This window comes from Plectropomus leopardus, chromosome 2, assembly GCF_026936395.1.
Source record: "Plectropomus leopardus strain MGB_pleo_1.0 chromosome 2, ASM2693639v1, whole genome shotgun sequence".
Classification (NCBI taxonomy): Eukaryota; Metazoa; Chordata; class Actinopteri; order Perciformes; family Serranidae; genus Plectropomus; species Plectropomus leopardus.
The window spans coordinates 5,794,744-5,810,770 of NC_142177.1; the positions used below are offsets into that span (position 1 = coordinate 5,794,744).

At 38.7% G+C, this 16,027-nt stretch overlaps 1 protein-coding gene across 13 annotated transcripts in view; it reads right to left on the reverse strand.

The window, feature by feature from the left end:
- The window catches only part of LOC121952371 (inositol 1,4,5-trisphosphate-gated calcium channel ITPR1), a 123,430-nt gene that overhangs the window by 91,899 nt on the left and 15,504 nt on the right, over positions 1-16,027 (reverse strand). For 11 of the 13 annotated variants that reach the window (XM_042499025.2, XM_042499016.2, XM_042499007.2 and 8 more), the window contains exons 4-15: positions 13,693-13,808; positions 13,409-13,495; positions 11,515-11,673; positions 8,717-8,815; positions 8,251-8,334; positions 7,828-7,974; positions 7,519-7,623; positions 7,287-7,331; positions 7,146-7,175; positions 6,444-6,595; positions 266-365; positions 20-180 (exon numbers count right to left, since the gene is read on the reverse strand). In XM_042499025.2, coding sequence (XP_042354959.1) covers positions 20-180; positions 266-365; positions 6,444-6,595; positions 7,146-7,175; positions 7,287-7,331; positions 7,519-7,623; positions 7,828-7,974; positions 8,251-8,334; positions 8,717-8,815; positions 11,515-11,673; positions 13,409-13,495; positions 13,693-13,808 — 1,285 coding nt within the window. The remainder of the gene's footprint in view (positions 1-19; positions 181-265; positions 366-6,443; positions 6,596-7,145; positions 7,176-7,286; positions 7,332-7,518; positions 7,624-7,827; positions 7,975-8,250; positions 8,335-8,716; positions 8,816-11,514; positions 11,674-13,408; positions 13,496-13,692; positions 13,809-16,027) is intronic. The other 2 variants (XM_088083404.1, XM_088083358.1) reach the window with 1 other exon arrangement.

Consider the following 16,027-nt stretch of genomic DNA (forward strand, 5'->3'; position numbering starts at 1 on the left):
GATATTTGCCCCTTAGTACCTTCTCTCATTTTGTGTGATGGTGCCCTTTTCAAGCTTGCCAGCAATGGACGCCAGCACTTTGCTGGCATCATTTGCAAAGTCTAAATCACGCACTTCTGCTGGTGGCACAGGTACTATGGCAAAAGCTTCTTTGTCCTCCTTTACTGCTGATGTTCCAATCTGGAAAAAATCAATTGTTATTAGTTTATCTGTCAAGAACAGCTCAGTGATGCAGTACATCTTGACCTAGCTGTCAGCTGCTCACCCGTAACATAACAGGTTTCTCCTCTTCTTTGTCGATGGGGTTGTTGGTGCTGTGGACCCATGTGTTGGTGCACAAGTGTCTTAGTCTCACATATGAGCTCCTGAAAGGGACAGAGGAAGTTGTCTGAGATCATTAAAAATATAAATGAAGCTGCAGGGCAAAGGACAAGGTGTCAGAATGCTTAAAAAATCTGAGCAGTTATGGAAAAGGTTTATTCCTGCAACAACCTGAATGGTCATTAGGTTGTTGCAGCCACTAGTCCTATCACAGTGTCCTTTTGGAGGTGAACCTGTTTTAACTTTTGAAAACATTGGGGAAAAGGCAATCAGCAACTTGGCAAGAAATGTCCTACAAAATGCAAGAAATTTGTAAAAAGGTGGGAAAAAGACAGAGGTAGAGAGATTATTAGTGAATTATCAAAACACTGGGGATGTGATTAATTAATTAAAGATTATATATTTAAAATCATGTATTATAAATCTATTTTTTATTTTATTAGTAGTATTTTTACTATAATATTATTAATATTCTTTTCAGAATGGTATCTCTGTTGATGGGTTGATATTAGATTTTATTTAGGGAACTGTGTTGAGATACTCAATAAATATACAAAACACACTGAAGCTCCAGATGAACTTCTTTCATTTTAGATGCACCTGGTGCTTTCCTCTTTAGCCATCCTCATGCCAAACTATAAACCAAGGACACAGGACATCTCCCAATCTTTTTTATGTTATTTTGAGGTTTTATTGACGTTTCTGATAGGACAACTAGAGAGATTATAGAAAAAGGAAATGCAAGGGAGTGGGGATGACATGCAGCATATAGGGCCACCAGCTGGACTCAAACCCGGGGCTGCTCCAAGGAGCACACACAACCACTAAATATGGGGCACGAACTCTACCAACTGAGCCATCTGGAGCACAATCTCACAATCTAATAGGTCAACTGACAAGAAGTGTGATGAGCACATTTATGTTCTCGAGACCTTTGATTTTGTCTTAAGAAAGATTGATATATTTTCTCTAGCGCCCTACTTAGAATAAATTAATCCACATAAACCCACACTAGAAATACAAGAGGAAAGAAAATGCAACCACAAGCAACAGTAATAGTAATATTTGTTCCTGACATACTTTGATGTCTTTGATACTTTGATTGTCGATTACAGTCCGGGACTTTTTTGCAATGTCATACCGCACTTCCTCTCCCTCATCATCCGGTGTCTATTGTGACTTATCGGTTCAAGCAAAAAAAAAATGTTTTTTAATTATTATTTGCAAACATCAAAATAACAATGTCAACAATACTGCTTTGGTAAAACCTCCGATGAGTAGATAGTATTGTTTAGTGTCCAAGTCCATTTAACCAGCTGCTGATCTTCAAACAGTAGATGTCTCTGTATCTGTGTTTACCTCAATGTGTGTGTAGGTGTGTGTGGGTGTGTGCATGTGTGTGTGAGCATCTACATCTATCTATCTATATATCTATATATCTATCTGTGTCCACCTGGTGGTTTAAACAGATTAGCCTGAAATGATTCGCTGTATTTTCTGCACACACACACACAGACACACACACACACACAGACACACACACACACACAGACACACACACACACAGTAACTACAACATGATAAATAGCCCATTGACGTACATGAGGGAGACAAAATGTTTTAACACAGTCCAACACTCCACCACCTGTTTCTCAAGTCTCATAAAATGATTATAAATGAACACCTCAATGACACAGCACTGATAAAAACAGGAGATTATGATCACGTGAGGCAGGAGTTATTAGACAGGTGCACCTCATAAATTGTTTGGGTGGTTTGTTGGTATATCCGTTTCCATCCTCGCTGCTCAGAGGTGACACAGGAGCAGGATGTGTAAACACACTTCCACGATCAGGAAGAGTCTGCTTACAATGGCATCGTCAGCCAAGTATGTGGCATTACAGATTAGCCAGTAGTGACCTGCACAGTATCATCTCTCCTCCATTAAGCACTAAACCTTTACACATAGTAAAGTCTGAGCCAACTGCGTCTTTCATACCCGCCACACGTGTGTGAGTGTAGGTGTGAGTGTGTGTTGTTAGGCCTACAGGACACACAGCAGACAGTAGCCATATTCTTGGCAGGCATTACGTAAACGGCTACTGGAGCTAACAGGCTTACCTTTGTGTACCGGTTCTGCGAGGAATTAATTAATCCCCCTGGCTAAAGTTTGAGGGACAGGGTTATTTCAGGTACGCATGGGAGGAGCTTGCAGTAGTAGCCTGCAGCATGCAGGCACGCACCTGACTGTGACACAATGGAGGCTCTGACACGAGGCAGAGGGCCTCTGTTTTTATTTGATGTTTGGTGACAGGGACAAGTGTACTGTTGTAATTTTAGAACCATACATCCCCTCTCACACAAGACTGTCAACAGGAAGAAAGGAACAAAACAGCAGCTCAATACAAATGTACCCTAAAAATATAAGAACAGCTACACATCATGAGAAATAAAGCTGCTTTTATCCTCAAGTCCAGGAAATATTACATCATTGTTAAATATTTTGCTATATCAAATGCATAACCCAGTATGAGTAATTTTAATCCTCAAGGCCTGTTTTAATATTATACACACTATTATACATATTGCTCTGTGCACAAAATGGGCTCTTCAAAATATCAAACATCCATTAATATTCACAATTTTAACCCTTTAAATGCTGGGTTTTGAATATTTCCAATGTTTAACATGCTATGTAGATTTTATTTATTTATTTTGGATGATCACAGCATTGGGTATGTTGATGATCAGCAGCAATATTGATTGTGATTGATTGAGTGCAACTAGTGGATATAGCATGTATTTTCTCCATATGCCAAACATGGTAAAAAAAATGACATCATCTGGTGGAAAATAGTAAAAATGACAAATTACAAGGAAAAAGCAGAGAATGACACCCAGAAATAATGCATGTTTTTATGCTTTGATGGCTGTGGGATCAAAAATTGCAGTTTGAATGGGTTTCAATGACGTATTTTTTTAACTTAACAGTATGAATGTAATAATTTTGTTTACACAGTGTATTTTAGACTTTTTGTAGGAGCTGAGCTGGAAATTTCAAGATTCAACAAAAATATACAATATTGCCAAAATGTATGCAATATGCATGAACGCGGCCAAAATGATAAAAAAAAATTAAGAATGAAAAGCATGTAAAATGCAGCAAACTATCCCTAAGGGTTAAACTAACCTGGGAGGAAAGAGCAGATTTCTGATTAAACCTTTATCTTCCAGATGTTGTGTTTGCTCGTGAAGATATTCTCAGTGTTTACTCAACATTGCGTTTTGAGGTTTTGGCTCAGGCACATAACATTAACCTTAAATGGCATTTTGAAATGTAGTTTTTTCCCTCCTGTGCCCACTGTCCATGCCTTCTCTCAGCCTGATTACAATAGCTTCCTGTTTCATGCCATGCTGGGACTTTCCTTGTCCCCTTTGGCTAGTATCAGACTTTCCAAAGGTGACCATTGCACTGACATTCACACACAGGTGTATTTTTCAAAGACCGTGTACATTTTCCACTTCAGCTGCATGGTATCTTGGGACAGCAAATGTCAGCACTCACAAATAAATATATGATACTTGACTTACTGACATTTCAACTCCGGAAATGTGTTTATTTTCTTCTTCTGCTGTGCATCATTGAACATGTCAAATACTCATTTGTGAGCACTGACAGTTTGTTGTTTGAAAACAACATATGACACAATACTGAATTTACTTTACACTGTACAAAGTCTGCATGGAAACCAAGAGAATAACTAACTTGAACTTCTTCTATTATGCTGTACGCAGTGCTATTTTATTATTTGTGCTTTAACATTCTTAATGTTCTTCATTTTGTTTTTTTCACAAGAAGGCAGGGGAGGGGCTATATGGGTTTCTTTTTATTTTATTCTGTCAACCTTTTTATCAGGGTAGCCCTTTTTGCCTAAGCTTAAAAAACTGTTATTATTATTATATTTGTTTACAATTACAGTTACATACAGCTATCTGTTGCATGTATTAGCCCTCCTGAAAACCCACAAAAGAAATACATTTTTGATCTCTGTAAAAGAAAAAAAGGAAAAGAAAGAAATCAGGAGTAAAATTTCCAACAGATGTAACCAACTCTCTGTAACAGAGTCTTCTACTATCTGTGATTCAACTCAACACAGCAGACTAGTATCTCTCATTTGAATGTCAGGTCATTAAGTGACCAGAACAAACAGCTGGTAGCGTGAACGTTACAGACCCCACATAACAAAAAGTGTCCATAGCTACAAGCCCAAACAAACTCTCATCACCTCAGAAACGGCCTTCCTAGTAATGCTCCAAATTCCCCTTCAACTTCAAACATGAGTCAAACGTTTACTACTGCCACTTTGATTTGCTGTCGTCCTGACATCACTGTGGTCTCTCTGATTAGACAACGTGGTGTTGAGATATTTGTCACTCTACCCATTTCCCACCAGATTTTCCAACATGCCTGGTGTTGTTTTTTTCCACTAAAGGGCAGAGAAACGTTTCCCCCTGAGAGGTTCTCTGTAGTTGTCTCTGATATTTATCATCACTTGGCAGTCTCAGGCGTGTATGAACACTAATGGTGCCAATATTTAACAGCCCTGAGCAATTTTACATAAGCGAAACTTGTAGTTGTTACTAGAGGAGTGAAAATCATCACGTTTGTATCCTTACTGTCCTTAGAGGGATTGTTTGGATTTTTTGAAGTGGGGTTGTATGAGGTACTTATCCATTGTCAGTGTATTATTTACAACAGGTAGTGGTAGGTGCAGCCTCAATTTGCACAAGCAGGCAGGAGTGCTGACACAGAATAAGCAATGTGCTGATGTGGAAAGCAGCAAAACATATTTTAGCCACCTAAAAAAAGTCCCGTCTTAATAAATATATAAAAGTTGAAATGTATGCTATACTCAGAGAATTTTACATCTTTACTTTGCTGGCAGACAGCTCCTTTCCAACAGGGAAACCGTTAACAGCTTCAGTTCCACATCTATGATCTTGTAAATACACTAGACTCCACTGAGAAAAACTGTCAATTTAAGCCTGATGAACACAACAGCTGCTGGTCTTCTACTGCTTTAATCAGTTAGTAAGTGTTATTGTGAGACTTTGGTGAATCTGAATGAACACTTGCAAACACCAAAGTCACACAAATCATAAACAAAATAACTGCTTGAGGCAGTAGTAGACCAGCTGCTCCTTTGTTCAGCGATGTTAAATTACTGTTCTCAATAAAGTCTGGCTTCGGAGAGGGCAAATATAATGGCTTTAGTTACCTGCCACAAATTGCTGTCTGAAGGAAATCTAAGGTGATGAATAAATTCTTTTTTTAAGATTATTATAGGGCTTTTTTGCATTTATTACTGAATAACTGGAGAGCTACAGGAAAGGGGGCAGAGAGAGAGTGAGGTTGACGCACAGCAAAGGGCCATGGATTGAAGCCAGGGCCGCTGACAGTGACTCAGCCTACCACGTGAGCTAGAGGTGCCCCAAGCATTTAAAATATTCTAAATATACTTAAACTGATACTGATTCTTTCAGGGGTTTTTTTTTTACTTTTGGCTGGCTGTGAAAGTAGACATTATCAAGAGATTTTTCTCTCAAAAATATTTAATGAAAATTCTCACTACATTTAATCATTAATTATTTCTGTATATGTGTTTCCTGATATTTCCTTTTTTCCTTTGCAATTTGTATTTTGTTCTATGAACTTCTTGGTTTTTAAGGATTAATAATTACTGATTTGTTACTATTGCTACTCTTGGTTGTCATTTATCTTTTGTTGTATTTTTCTGTAAAATTGTAATTTATTTTCTTTTTATTTCTTTATTTTTTGTTGTTGTTTTTGATTTTTTTAGCTGTTTTTAAGTTTGGGGGGGGGCTCTGGCTTCCTGACCTCCCTTTGTTTTTTTAGTCAACTTGATTTCATTCAGTTTTTAATTGTGTGTAAACAAACTAAACTAAGTACCTCATACGACCCCACTTCAAACGATCCAAACTCTCCCTTTAAGTCATATTCTACCTCTGTGATATCTGAATGTCTTGTACATTTTAAATGAATCCAGGCCCTCCACCAGGAAATCTGTGTGTTTGTTGTGTGTGTACACTGTATATAATACCTGGGCACCATGGAGTCCCCGCCTCTCAGAGTGGTAGGGTCCAGCTCAAAGATGGAGGAGATGTCCATGCCGTCGGGAACTGGCACCAAAGTGTACATGATCTTCTCTTGCGGAGCTCGTAGACGACCCCGTAAAGCTTCATTATCTGCATCCTGCTCGAGTGAGAAAACATGAGGTGAGAGAAAGCAGAGGACCAGCTACAAACTAAAGTGAGGTTCACAACATTTATAGAGCCATGCTATCAATCCTCAGCTATGAAGAGGCCAAGGAGTATGCATGTTTTTACTTAAACCTACAGATAACCACTGAAGCTGATTTACACTTTTAACTGAGGAAGTGTAAACAAGAGAAACACACTTTAGTCATCACTACAGACTGGAGGGCCTCATGGCACAAGGCTGAGATCTACAGGTACACACACCGTCCCTGTTAGTAAGTGGTCTGCATGGTTTGTATAACACTGCCCCCCAATGGTGAATTTCTGTGAGACATACATCAGCTGAGATGATGCCATGGTGACACCAGGTGGTGATCTACTGCTACTAAAATTAAGGCACACAACCTAAATAAAAAGAGTTATTGATGAAAAAGAGGGCAGAAGAAGAAAATGGACAACAAAGCAGTGAAGACAGTACGAAACACGTGCAGACAACGATTTTTTGTGCGAGGCTGCTGCAGCCAATAAAGATTATATGACAGTACCTGGAAATTAAAGGGTGTAAAGTCCACCACCTAGAGCAGAGAGCAAAGATCCAGCACAGAATCAATCAGATTAGATCAATAGCAGTGGGAAAACCAGCATGACATTGCTAAGCACTCAGAGGAGAAGAAATCGAGTCTTACCGAGGACTGCTGCTCAGCACTCTCCTCCTCAAAGTCTTGATTCACCTGAAACACACTCGCATGTCAAACATTCTCATCATCACTCGTGTCAAATTCCAGTCACTGCACCAGGCATCAAATATACCTGCATGTCTTCAACTCATGGCTTTAGACCAACTTTGTCAGATCACTTTGAGGATTAAATCTCCGTTTTAATTGTGTGAGATAAAAAGAAAAAGAAGCCGACACACACCTCACCCATCTCAGCAGCCAAATAACAGCCAGTGGCCAAGTGTTTGAACCTAAACAGGCTGTTCCAGTAGCCTGCACCTCCCCTGCACGGGTCATGGTGGACCACCTGGCAACGGCAAACAAGGGAAACAAGTATAAGTCCTGTGTGAATTTGCTACAAGCAACATAAACAACTGTAAACTATCTCTCCTCCATAGTTAGGCCACTGTCCTTCTAAAACTAAGTATTTCATGATCTAGTTGTTAAAAGGACAATGGGAGACAAACAGAAAAGTGTATTAGCTTGTATCAGGAGAATGTGTTTTGCTAACCTCTACTTCCCACAGTGCTTTGCTGCTGGTGGCAGAAGTGGCAGACTGCCGGCCGGTTGTTCTGAGAAAAACATATTGCTTCTTCCTGTGGTCGTCACAAGTGAGGAACTTCTCCTGCTCTGCATGGAACAACCGGACTACGTCACCCTGCAATTACACACACACACACAGACACACACACACATACATGCACAGTGTGTAACAGACATAAGGTACAAATTTTCAATTTTTTAAGTTTTGATATTTCAGTGTCTTTTTTATCTCTTACAGAGCTTTTTTTCAATGTATCTTAAATACTGTTTTTTGAATGTATCTTCTAACATGTCTGCTTTTTAGCTTGCTAATGAAGATGTGTTTCACAAAGGTGTTAGTGAAAATGGATTACTAAATGCTGATGTCACACAAAAATGTTGGAATACCTACCCCTTTGAGAATTGTTTCCTTGTTGTCACTCCATTTCATGAACAGAACAACTTTCCAACTCGTGTTGCAATTTACAGAATTAACCTGGCAGACAGAGACGAGAAGCGGAGGAGAAAAATTTATGTCTTATTGAACGTTTCAGGCTTAAAATAAACTGTGTTTATCATTCCACTTTAAAGAATACTTTACCTGCAAAGTGATCATTGTACATCATTTATGACTAGAAAAGCGCTTTACAAGTGCAGTCCATTTACTATAAAACTGGTTAAATGAGAATTTGATCATTTATTCACAAAGAATGTAACCTTTTTGTTAACTTTCTTGACAATTTCACAGTACGACCCACAGAGTAATTGAGATACAAATGTTCCTTTTGCAGGTGAAGTATGTCTTTATTGAAGCACATGTGGAGTATATATCATGAGTCTTATTCACTGTACAGCCTGTAAGGTAAATGTTTTTGTACCTCATTGCATCCTGGGTTGTCTACTAGCTGGTGGCTGCTGGCATGTAGAGGCTGACCTGCATTCACAGGGTTAAGGACCACTTTATCTCCAATCACCACCTGCAGGCGTAATATTAGAAAATACACAAAACATACTGCGTTCAGATGAGTTTTCAGCTCAGATAAATTAAATAAATTCAAAAGGAAGCTGTTTCTACTACTCAGAAACAAGACATGATACCATAGAGCTATATCGACTAGATTGTAGGTGTCCTCTATAAACAGACTCATTTAGTGAAGGGCAACAGAAAATCTTGAAACAAGAAGAAAATCTGCTGCTCTGAGGGGCACTGTGAGGGACTGAGCGCTCAATTTTATTCCAAACTAAAAGTAGGTCACTTCCCCTGATATCAGCCATCATTCTTTAATTCCCTTTCTTCACAAGGTGAACATAACACGCTGCTAATGGGAGACCTGGTTGCCTTGGATCATGCTAGCCTCGAGATTAGCACTAGGGGGAGTCATGAACCGTGTTGTGTGTTTGAAAGGACAGGATCAGACAGAGACTCATTAAGGTACAGCCCTGACCCCGAGCATCACTCACAACCACAGAGGAATGTCAGCAGCCAGAGTCAATAAAAGTTTTGTTTAAATCATCGGTAACTTATTGGTGTTTGCTAAAACCACAGAGTTCACACGCTCTAAGAAGAACTCTGCAAAGAGATCCGCAGTTTTCTGCCAGCAACTGAAAAAATGTTACCTATTGAGAGAGGGTTTAAAAGCAAACACCTGTTTTACTCCAGTGAGCTGACTGATGAATGTGTATGTGAGGAAACTATAACCTCTAAACTACTGTAGAGTACCAAAATACAAATTTAGTAAGTAAACTACAGTTACAATAAAGTTAAAGTAGCTACTGCCAAATAATGTGTGTGTGTGTGTGTGTGTGTGTGTATGTATATATATATATATATATATATATATATATATATATATATATATATATATATATATATATATATATATATATATATATATATATATATATATATATATATATATATATATAAAGTACTGTTATTATCAAGTTGAATAAAGTACTGTTATAATTAAATAAATCGGGGTATAGCGGGGTTTTCATCATACTTATTTGTTTTTTATTATTTATTTTTTATTTATATTTATAGTTTTGTTTTTTTTTAAATACTATGAATTACATATCACAGGTCGTTCTAAGACAGCTAGAGAAATTTCCCTCTGGAATATCAATAGCTGAAAAAAAATGAAAAACATATGGACACATGGATGAGGTGCACCTTTGTTCATATGATTTTTTTTTATTATATTCTGTTCAAAGCTAAATAAAAAATTTGACCACAAAAAAGTGGAATCCATAATGCTTTAATTTTGAAGGACCTGGTTCAGCCAAAGTGTCGATATTTATGCTGTGGGCTTCCAAGTCTTTAGCAGACAGTTAAACTATTACCGCTGCCCCATTTAATGTGAAGATTTACTCACTGCAAGCTGGAAAGTAACTAACAGCTCTCTAGGTCATATATTACAAAGATTTGCAAGTCTCACTGGTGCTCTGTGGTTTCAAAATATTTTAGATCTGAGCTCTGCAGATACAAAAACACACACACCTCAACTGCTCTCATTACCACCACTACCACTCATGAAGTTAGATTGTTAGCATGGCACCGTTAAACACAAGGCTTTATACACCGTAAGCTAGAAACAAACTAACCATTTGCCATGCAGCATGTGCTATGTCTATAGTACCGTATCTTAAATCTTTAAAAGGCCACTCCACTAATTCACAATTCCCTTGCTCTCTCCTTATGGCTTTCTGCCTCTCACAGGCACACACAAAAAGCAGGGCTTTTGCAGAGCTCCAGACCATGACTATTTAGTCACATTTAGCAGCCATGGAGCACAACTGTGATTTGCAAATACTATTAATAAATGAACTGGAGAGCTGTAAGTTTGTTTCTAGCTTACGGTGTATAAAGCCTCATGTTGTTGTTTCCATCTTACAGAGAATAAATCATCACATTTAACAGTGCTGTGGTAACAGTCTAACTTAATGAGCAGTAGTGGCAGTATGTGAGCAGGTGAGGTGTGTGTTGGTATTTGCAAAGCTCCGATCACGAATATTTAGTCACATTTTGTGACCACTGAGTACCACTGTGACTTGCAAATATTAGTAATATTGAGCTAGAGAGCTGTTAGTTTGTTGCCTGCTCACAGTGAATGAATCCTCATGGTTAACTGTCTGCTAATACTATCATCCAACTGTTGACCGGAAGCTCCACAGCCAAAACTTTATGATAAAAGCTACTTTATTTAACTAGCTTATAACCATATGCTATTAAATGTAACAGCAGTGTATTTAACTTTATTATATGACAGTAGCTACTTTAACTTCACTGTAACTGCAATTCATTCAATAATTTTGTTTTTTAGTAGTTCTCATTAGTTTAAAGGGCATTTAAAAATATTACATATATACAGTATATTGTGTAATGTGATTTAGCCTTAAAATATTACAATATTATTTTAAAGCCATATGGCCTAGCCCTGTTTTTAAGTTTCAAATCAATGCAGCAGAACCCCATGTATTGACTTTTTCCCTGTAAACATCAGACAGGACACATTGCAGCCTGACCTAGTGCTTGGATGAAACTAATTGTCTTCCAAATCACATGTCTACATGCAAGTACATGTGACTTCTGTTTTCAAACCTTGTAAAAAGTCTAAAAATACACCCTTAATTTCTCCTACAGATCATAATTAATCCCACAGCTGGCTCTACCCACACTGTCTCCCAGGGACCGCAGTTTGTAGAAAGGCTGGATGTAGAACCAGGATCCCTCGTTTCCCGCTGAGTCCAGAGTCACTCTCATGGCGTTCTTCTCCAGCAGTGCAGGTAGGCGCTTGTTCACTGTCAGGTATTTATTGCTTTTCAAGTGCAGCAACTGTTGGCAAAACAAGAAATGGCGTTATGTGGTTGAAGGACAAATAACTATTATCATCGACATAAAGCCAACAGTGGAAACAAATAGAGGCTAGAACAGAAACTGGAAATATGTCACAGTCTTTACAACGGGGCCCAAGGAAACACTTCACTAAAAATATGCCTCTCCAGAACTGTTTGGTGTCTTTATTTCTTGTTAAAGATATTCAAGTACTTGAAATGTATTTTCCTTAAATGCTTCCCATGACCTCTGTTGCTTCACCCATTAAATCAACTATTCTCAGATCTGTCTTTTACCAGCTAGACTGGGATCATATAAGCTCTGCATATTTTTGGCCAACTTGACTCAATGCCCAGCTTAATCCTTCAATGGAATATACAGTATATGCTGTTAGAACCAGTTAGTGTGCACTGCAGGGATGACCCATTGAGGCTTTGATGCAAAACAGGAATAAACCAGTGGTGAACTTGTGCGCCAATACCAATACAGATATTTAAAATAACAATTTGACTGATAGCAATGTTGATTTTTTTTTTTTTATTGACTTCTTCTTTTGTGCCTGGAGAAAAAACAAAACCGTTTTAAAGTGATCAGCTCACCATTACACAATATTTGCACAAATGTAACCATACAAATATACTGTATGCAACAAGCTTTGATATTAACCTTCCGTCACCTGTAAAACATTTTTCTTCAAAATATATAAATAAATCCTAATTTTTGCTGTATATAATATACAATAATTTCCTCTTTTATATGTAACATCAACAAATTTCTTCTTCAAACAACTGTATTTATTCAGGTTTCTGGCCAAAACTAAATTTTACATGATTACATTTAAAGAAATTATGACAGCATTATCATTTATCATCAACCAATGATCAGTTTTACTGAAAAGAGCTTGAACACTTTAAAACATAACTCAATCACCATTAGCCATTAGTGTCGGCCTCCAGCTGCTAATGGCTAACAGCTAATATTAACTAGCTCTCCTCCTGCTGATTTCAATACAGATTTGTTGCTGACATTGTAGCATTATCTGGGAAAATATTTACTGCGTTTTTTTTGTCCCGAAGGCATCCCGGGATATATCTCTGTTCATCCCAAACATGTTTTCTATAGTCTGTGGGACAACAGGAAGCTGTTAGTCTCAAGTCCTGCTTTTTAGCCTGCGCAAAATTGATGTGACACAACTGAGAAATATCAGCCTCTGCCATCGCTGAATGTCATCTTACTTGCTGACAGGCCAATGGCAATCAACAAGGCGAATATCGGCAGATATCAATATTCGGCTGATAAAAATCGGTGCATCCCTTTTACAAAATGCCAAGGTCTGCTCTCTGTATTACTCAGTTGTTAAAAATAATTCCAAATGGCAAACAAAGACACCAATTTGTGCTCACCTTTACTAGAATGACAGTTCATTGCATTCACAATATCATACATTGCATGTACTGTCTCCCTTGTGTTCATCACAGAGGAATGCATGACCATATTTGGTTTCAGACTCATACATGTGTGCAAACCATTTCTGGGCATTAAGCAGAGCGAGATAAGACATTACAACAGACGACTTTACAGCTCAACTTTGTGCTGCAGCAGTTATTTAAAACTGTTCTCTGATTACAACCGAATTACAACCAATATTATCAAGTACAGAGTGTCATATTTGAAGCTAAATGTTGCTCTAGATCCATTAACCAAAGCGCCTTATCTTATAGGCTCCTGAACACACCTGAATGACATTTCCATACTGGATAACTGTTCCCAGCAGCTTGCGGTTTTCAGACTCATTCTGCTTCTTCTCCAAGTCAGCAGCATGCTAAAACACAGAGCAAGAGACACAAATGCCCAAACAGAAACAGATAGTATTGGAAAGAGTACTGGAAAGAGTGATGCTACATACACATTTCACATTAATACAAGGCTGTAGCTTTATGTCACTAATGCACTCAGCCTTTATTTTCAACATGACTTAAGTCAAAGAGCAGAAGTAAGTAAGGTGAAGAGGACACTTACATGGAGTTTGGTGAGGAGGACTGTGTCAGTGGTGCTGTTGCCTCCAGGTTTTGCCGCCTTCCAGAACTGTTTCTGTGCTGAGTATCTGTTCATAGGACACAGTTTGAAAAGGCAGTCTGTAGAAAGAAATAAAAAAGAGAGATGTCAAGAGCCAACCTCATTGTCAAGTGTTAGTTTTTCTCAACAAATACCAGACTGCCACTCAGGATGGCCTGATTACATTTTGATGGTTGATGGTTGGTTAGATTTTCAGTACCAATTTTTAAGAAATTCCCTGGAGGCATTCTTGTTACGTTTTAACATGAATGCGATGGACAGACAATTAAAAAAACATAATGCCTCTGACCATGGCTATTGCTGGCGTGGAGGCATAAAACATCTCGGCACACCTTAATGTGTGACAGGTGCATCAAAGGAAGATATACATTGTCTTACTTATTTTTGAAACTATTAATTAATTACAATATTTCACTCTATCCAACCTTAATCAGATATATACAAACAGAATTAACAAACAGTATCTACCAGATAAAGTAACATTTTATTTGGTAGTAAACACTCATTTATTGTTGTGTAGCTCTGCACCATCTGTTTAAACTGGAGGGAAACGCTGTAAGGAACAGTACCACAAAAAATCTCTCCACAGGATACGTTTAAAGTCTTTCATTGGTAAGTTGTCAACTTTGATATATCTACATATTTGTAAACTGGTACAGGGGACCTGATGAGGTAAAACCAGGGTTAAAAATAGCCACTGCCTCCACCTGAAATGCGGCCAACACAAGAATCTCCATGGGTTAGCCATTATGGGCCACGGGGTGGAGGACAAGAAGAGAGGAGGCCAAGAGCCAACAGAGAAAATGGGGCACTGGGAGAACATCTGTCTGACAGCGATGAGCGATCGGGGTTATGGAGAAGAGAGGAAAATAAAATGGGACATATATGTGAATTCCATGGGCAGGGAGGTATTTGGCAGAGGGTATGTTTATCTATTTATTATATGTTTACAAAAATATGATATCAGTGGATGACACTGGAGCTACTTAATGCCAAAATAATAATATCCATCATCCAATATAGTCCCTACAATTTGTAAGTGTTGATTGATTATTTGAGTATTGCTTTAAGTTTACATCCTTCACAAAACAAGCATAATACTCACAGTAAGCTGCGAAGTTCCCAAATTACAAACACAGTCTGCATCACATGGCACAACTGAAAAAAGTATTTCCTAAGCCAACATGGTGTCTCTTCATGTATTTTATAGTTTACACCTACCAATTCCTGGGTGAGTGGAACATTTGTGACACCATTGAGCTTCAGTTATATAACTGCCCATTTAGTGACATGATGCGCACAGGTCTCCTGCATGTGCGCTCTCAGATGATCTCTCAAAGCTTTAAGGTGCACACATAAAAATAAAGAGCAATTCTTAAAGCATCAACATGATATCAACCTGTATTTATGGATGCAAACAAACAAACTTCATTTATGTATCAACCACTCAGATCAGGGAGAAAGAAGTGAAGTGTAACATGCTGTGTCACAGCTCCCTGTGATACTTCCATCCATTATCTTCCTCTATAATAGGATGGGAGGCCATCTGATCAGACACCTGAAACACTTCAACCAGCCACTTCTGACAGGAAGGAGCAGCAGCTTTACTCCAAGCTCCTCCTGGATGTCTGAGCTCCTCACCCTGTCTCTAAAGCTGACCCAGCCACCCTATATTTCAGCGATCCACAATATCATTGTTCTGGTCAAAGCTTATGACCATAGTTTAGGGTTTTAGCAGAGATGAACTGGTAAATAGAAAGCTTTGCCTTCCAGCATAGTTCGTTCTTTACCACAGCAGACTAGCACAACGCCCACTGCACTGCCAACTTCACATCGATCCACGTGTCAATCTTGCACTCTATATTCCCTGCAATCATGAACAAGACCATGAGATACTTGAGCTCCTTTACTTTGGGCAACAACTAACCCCCAATCCAGAGGGAGCAATCCACAGTTTTTTCCAGCAGAGAACCATGAGCTCATACTTGGAGGTCCTGACTCTGGTCCCAACTGCTTCACACTCAACAAATGGCCCAAGAAGATACTGGAGGTCACAGTGTGATGTAGCCAACAGAAGCACACCATCTGCCAAGAGCAGAGATGCAATTCTGAGGTCCCCACATGGGACACTCCTCTCCCTGGCTGTGCCTTGCGATCCTGTCCATGAACATCGCGCACTGAATCAGTGACATGAGACAACCCTCGGGGCAGGCGTCCCATATACAGAGGCTATATTCTGCTGCAGAGGCTGCGGGTTCAATTCCGGCCCTGGCCCTTT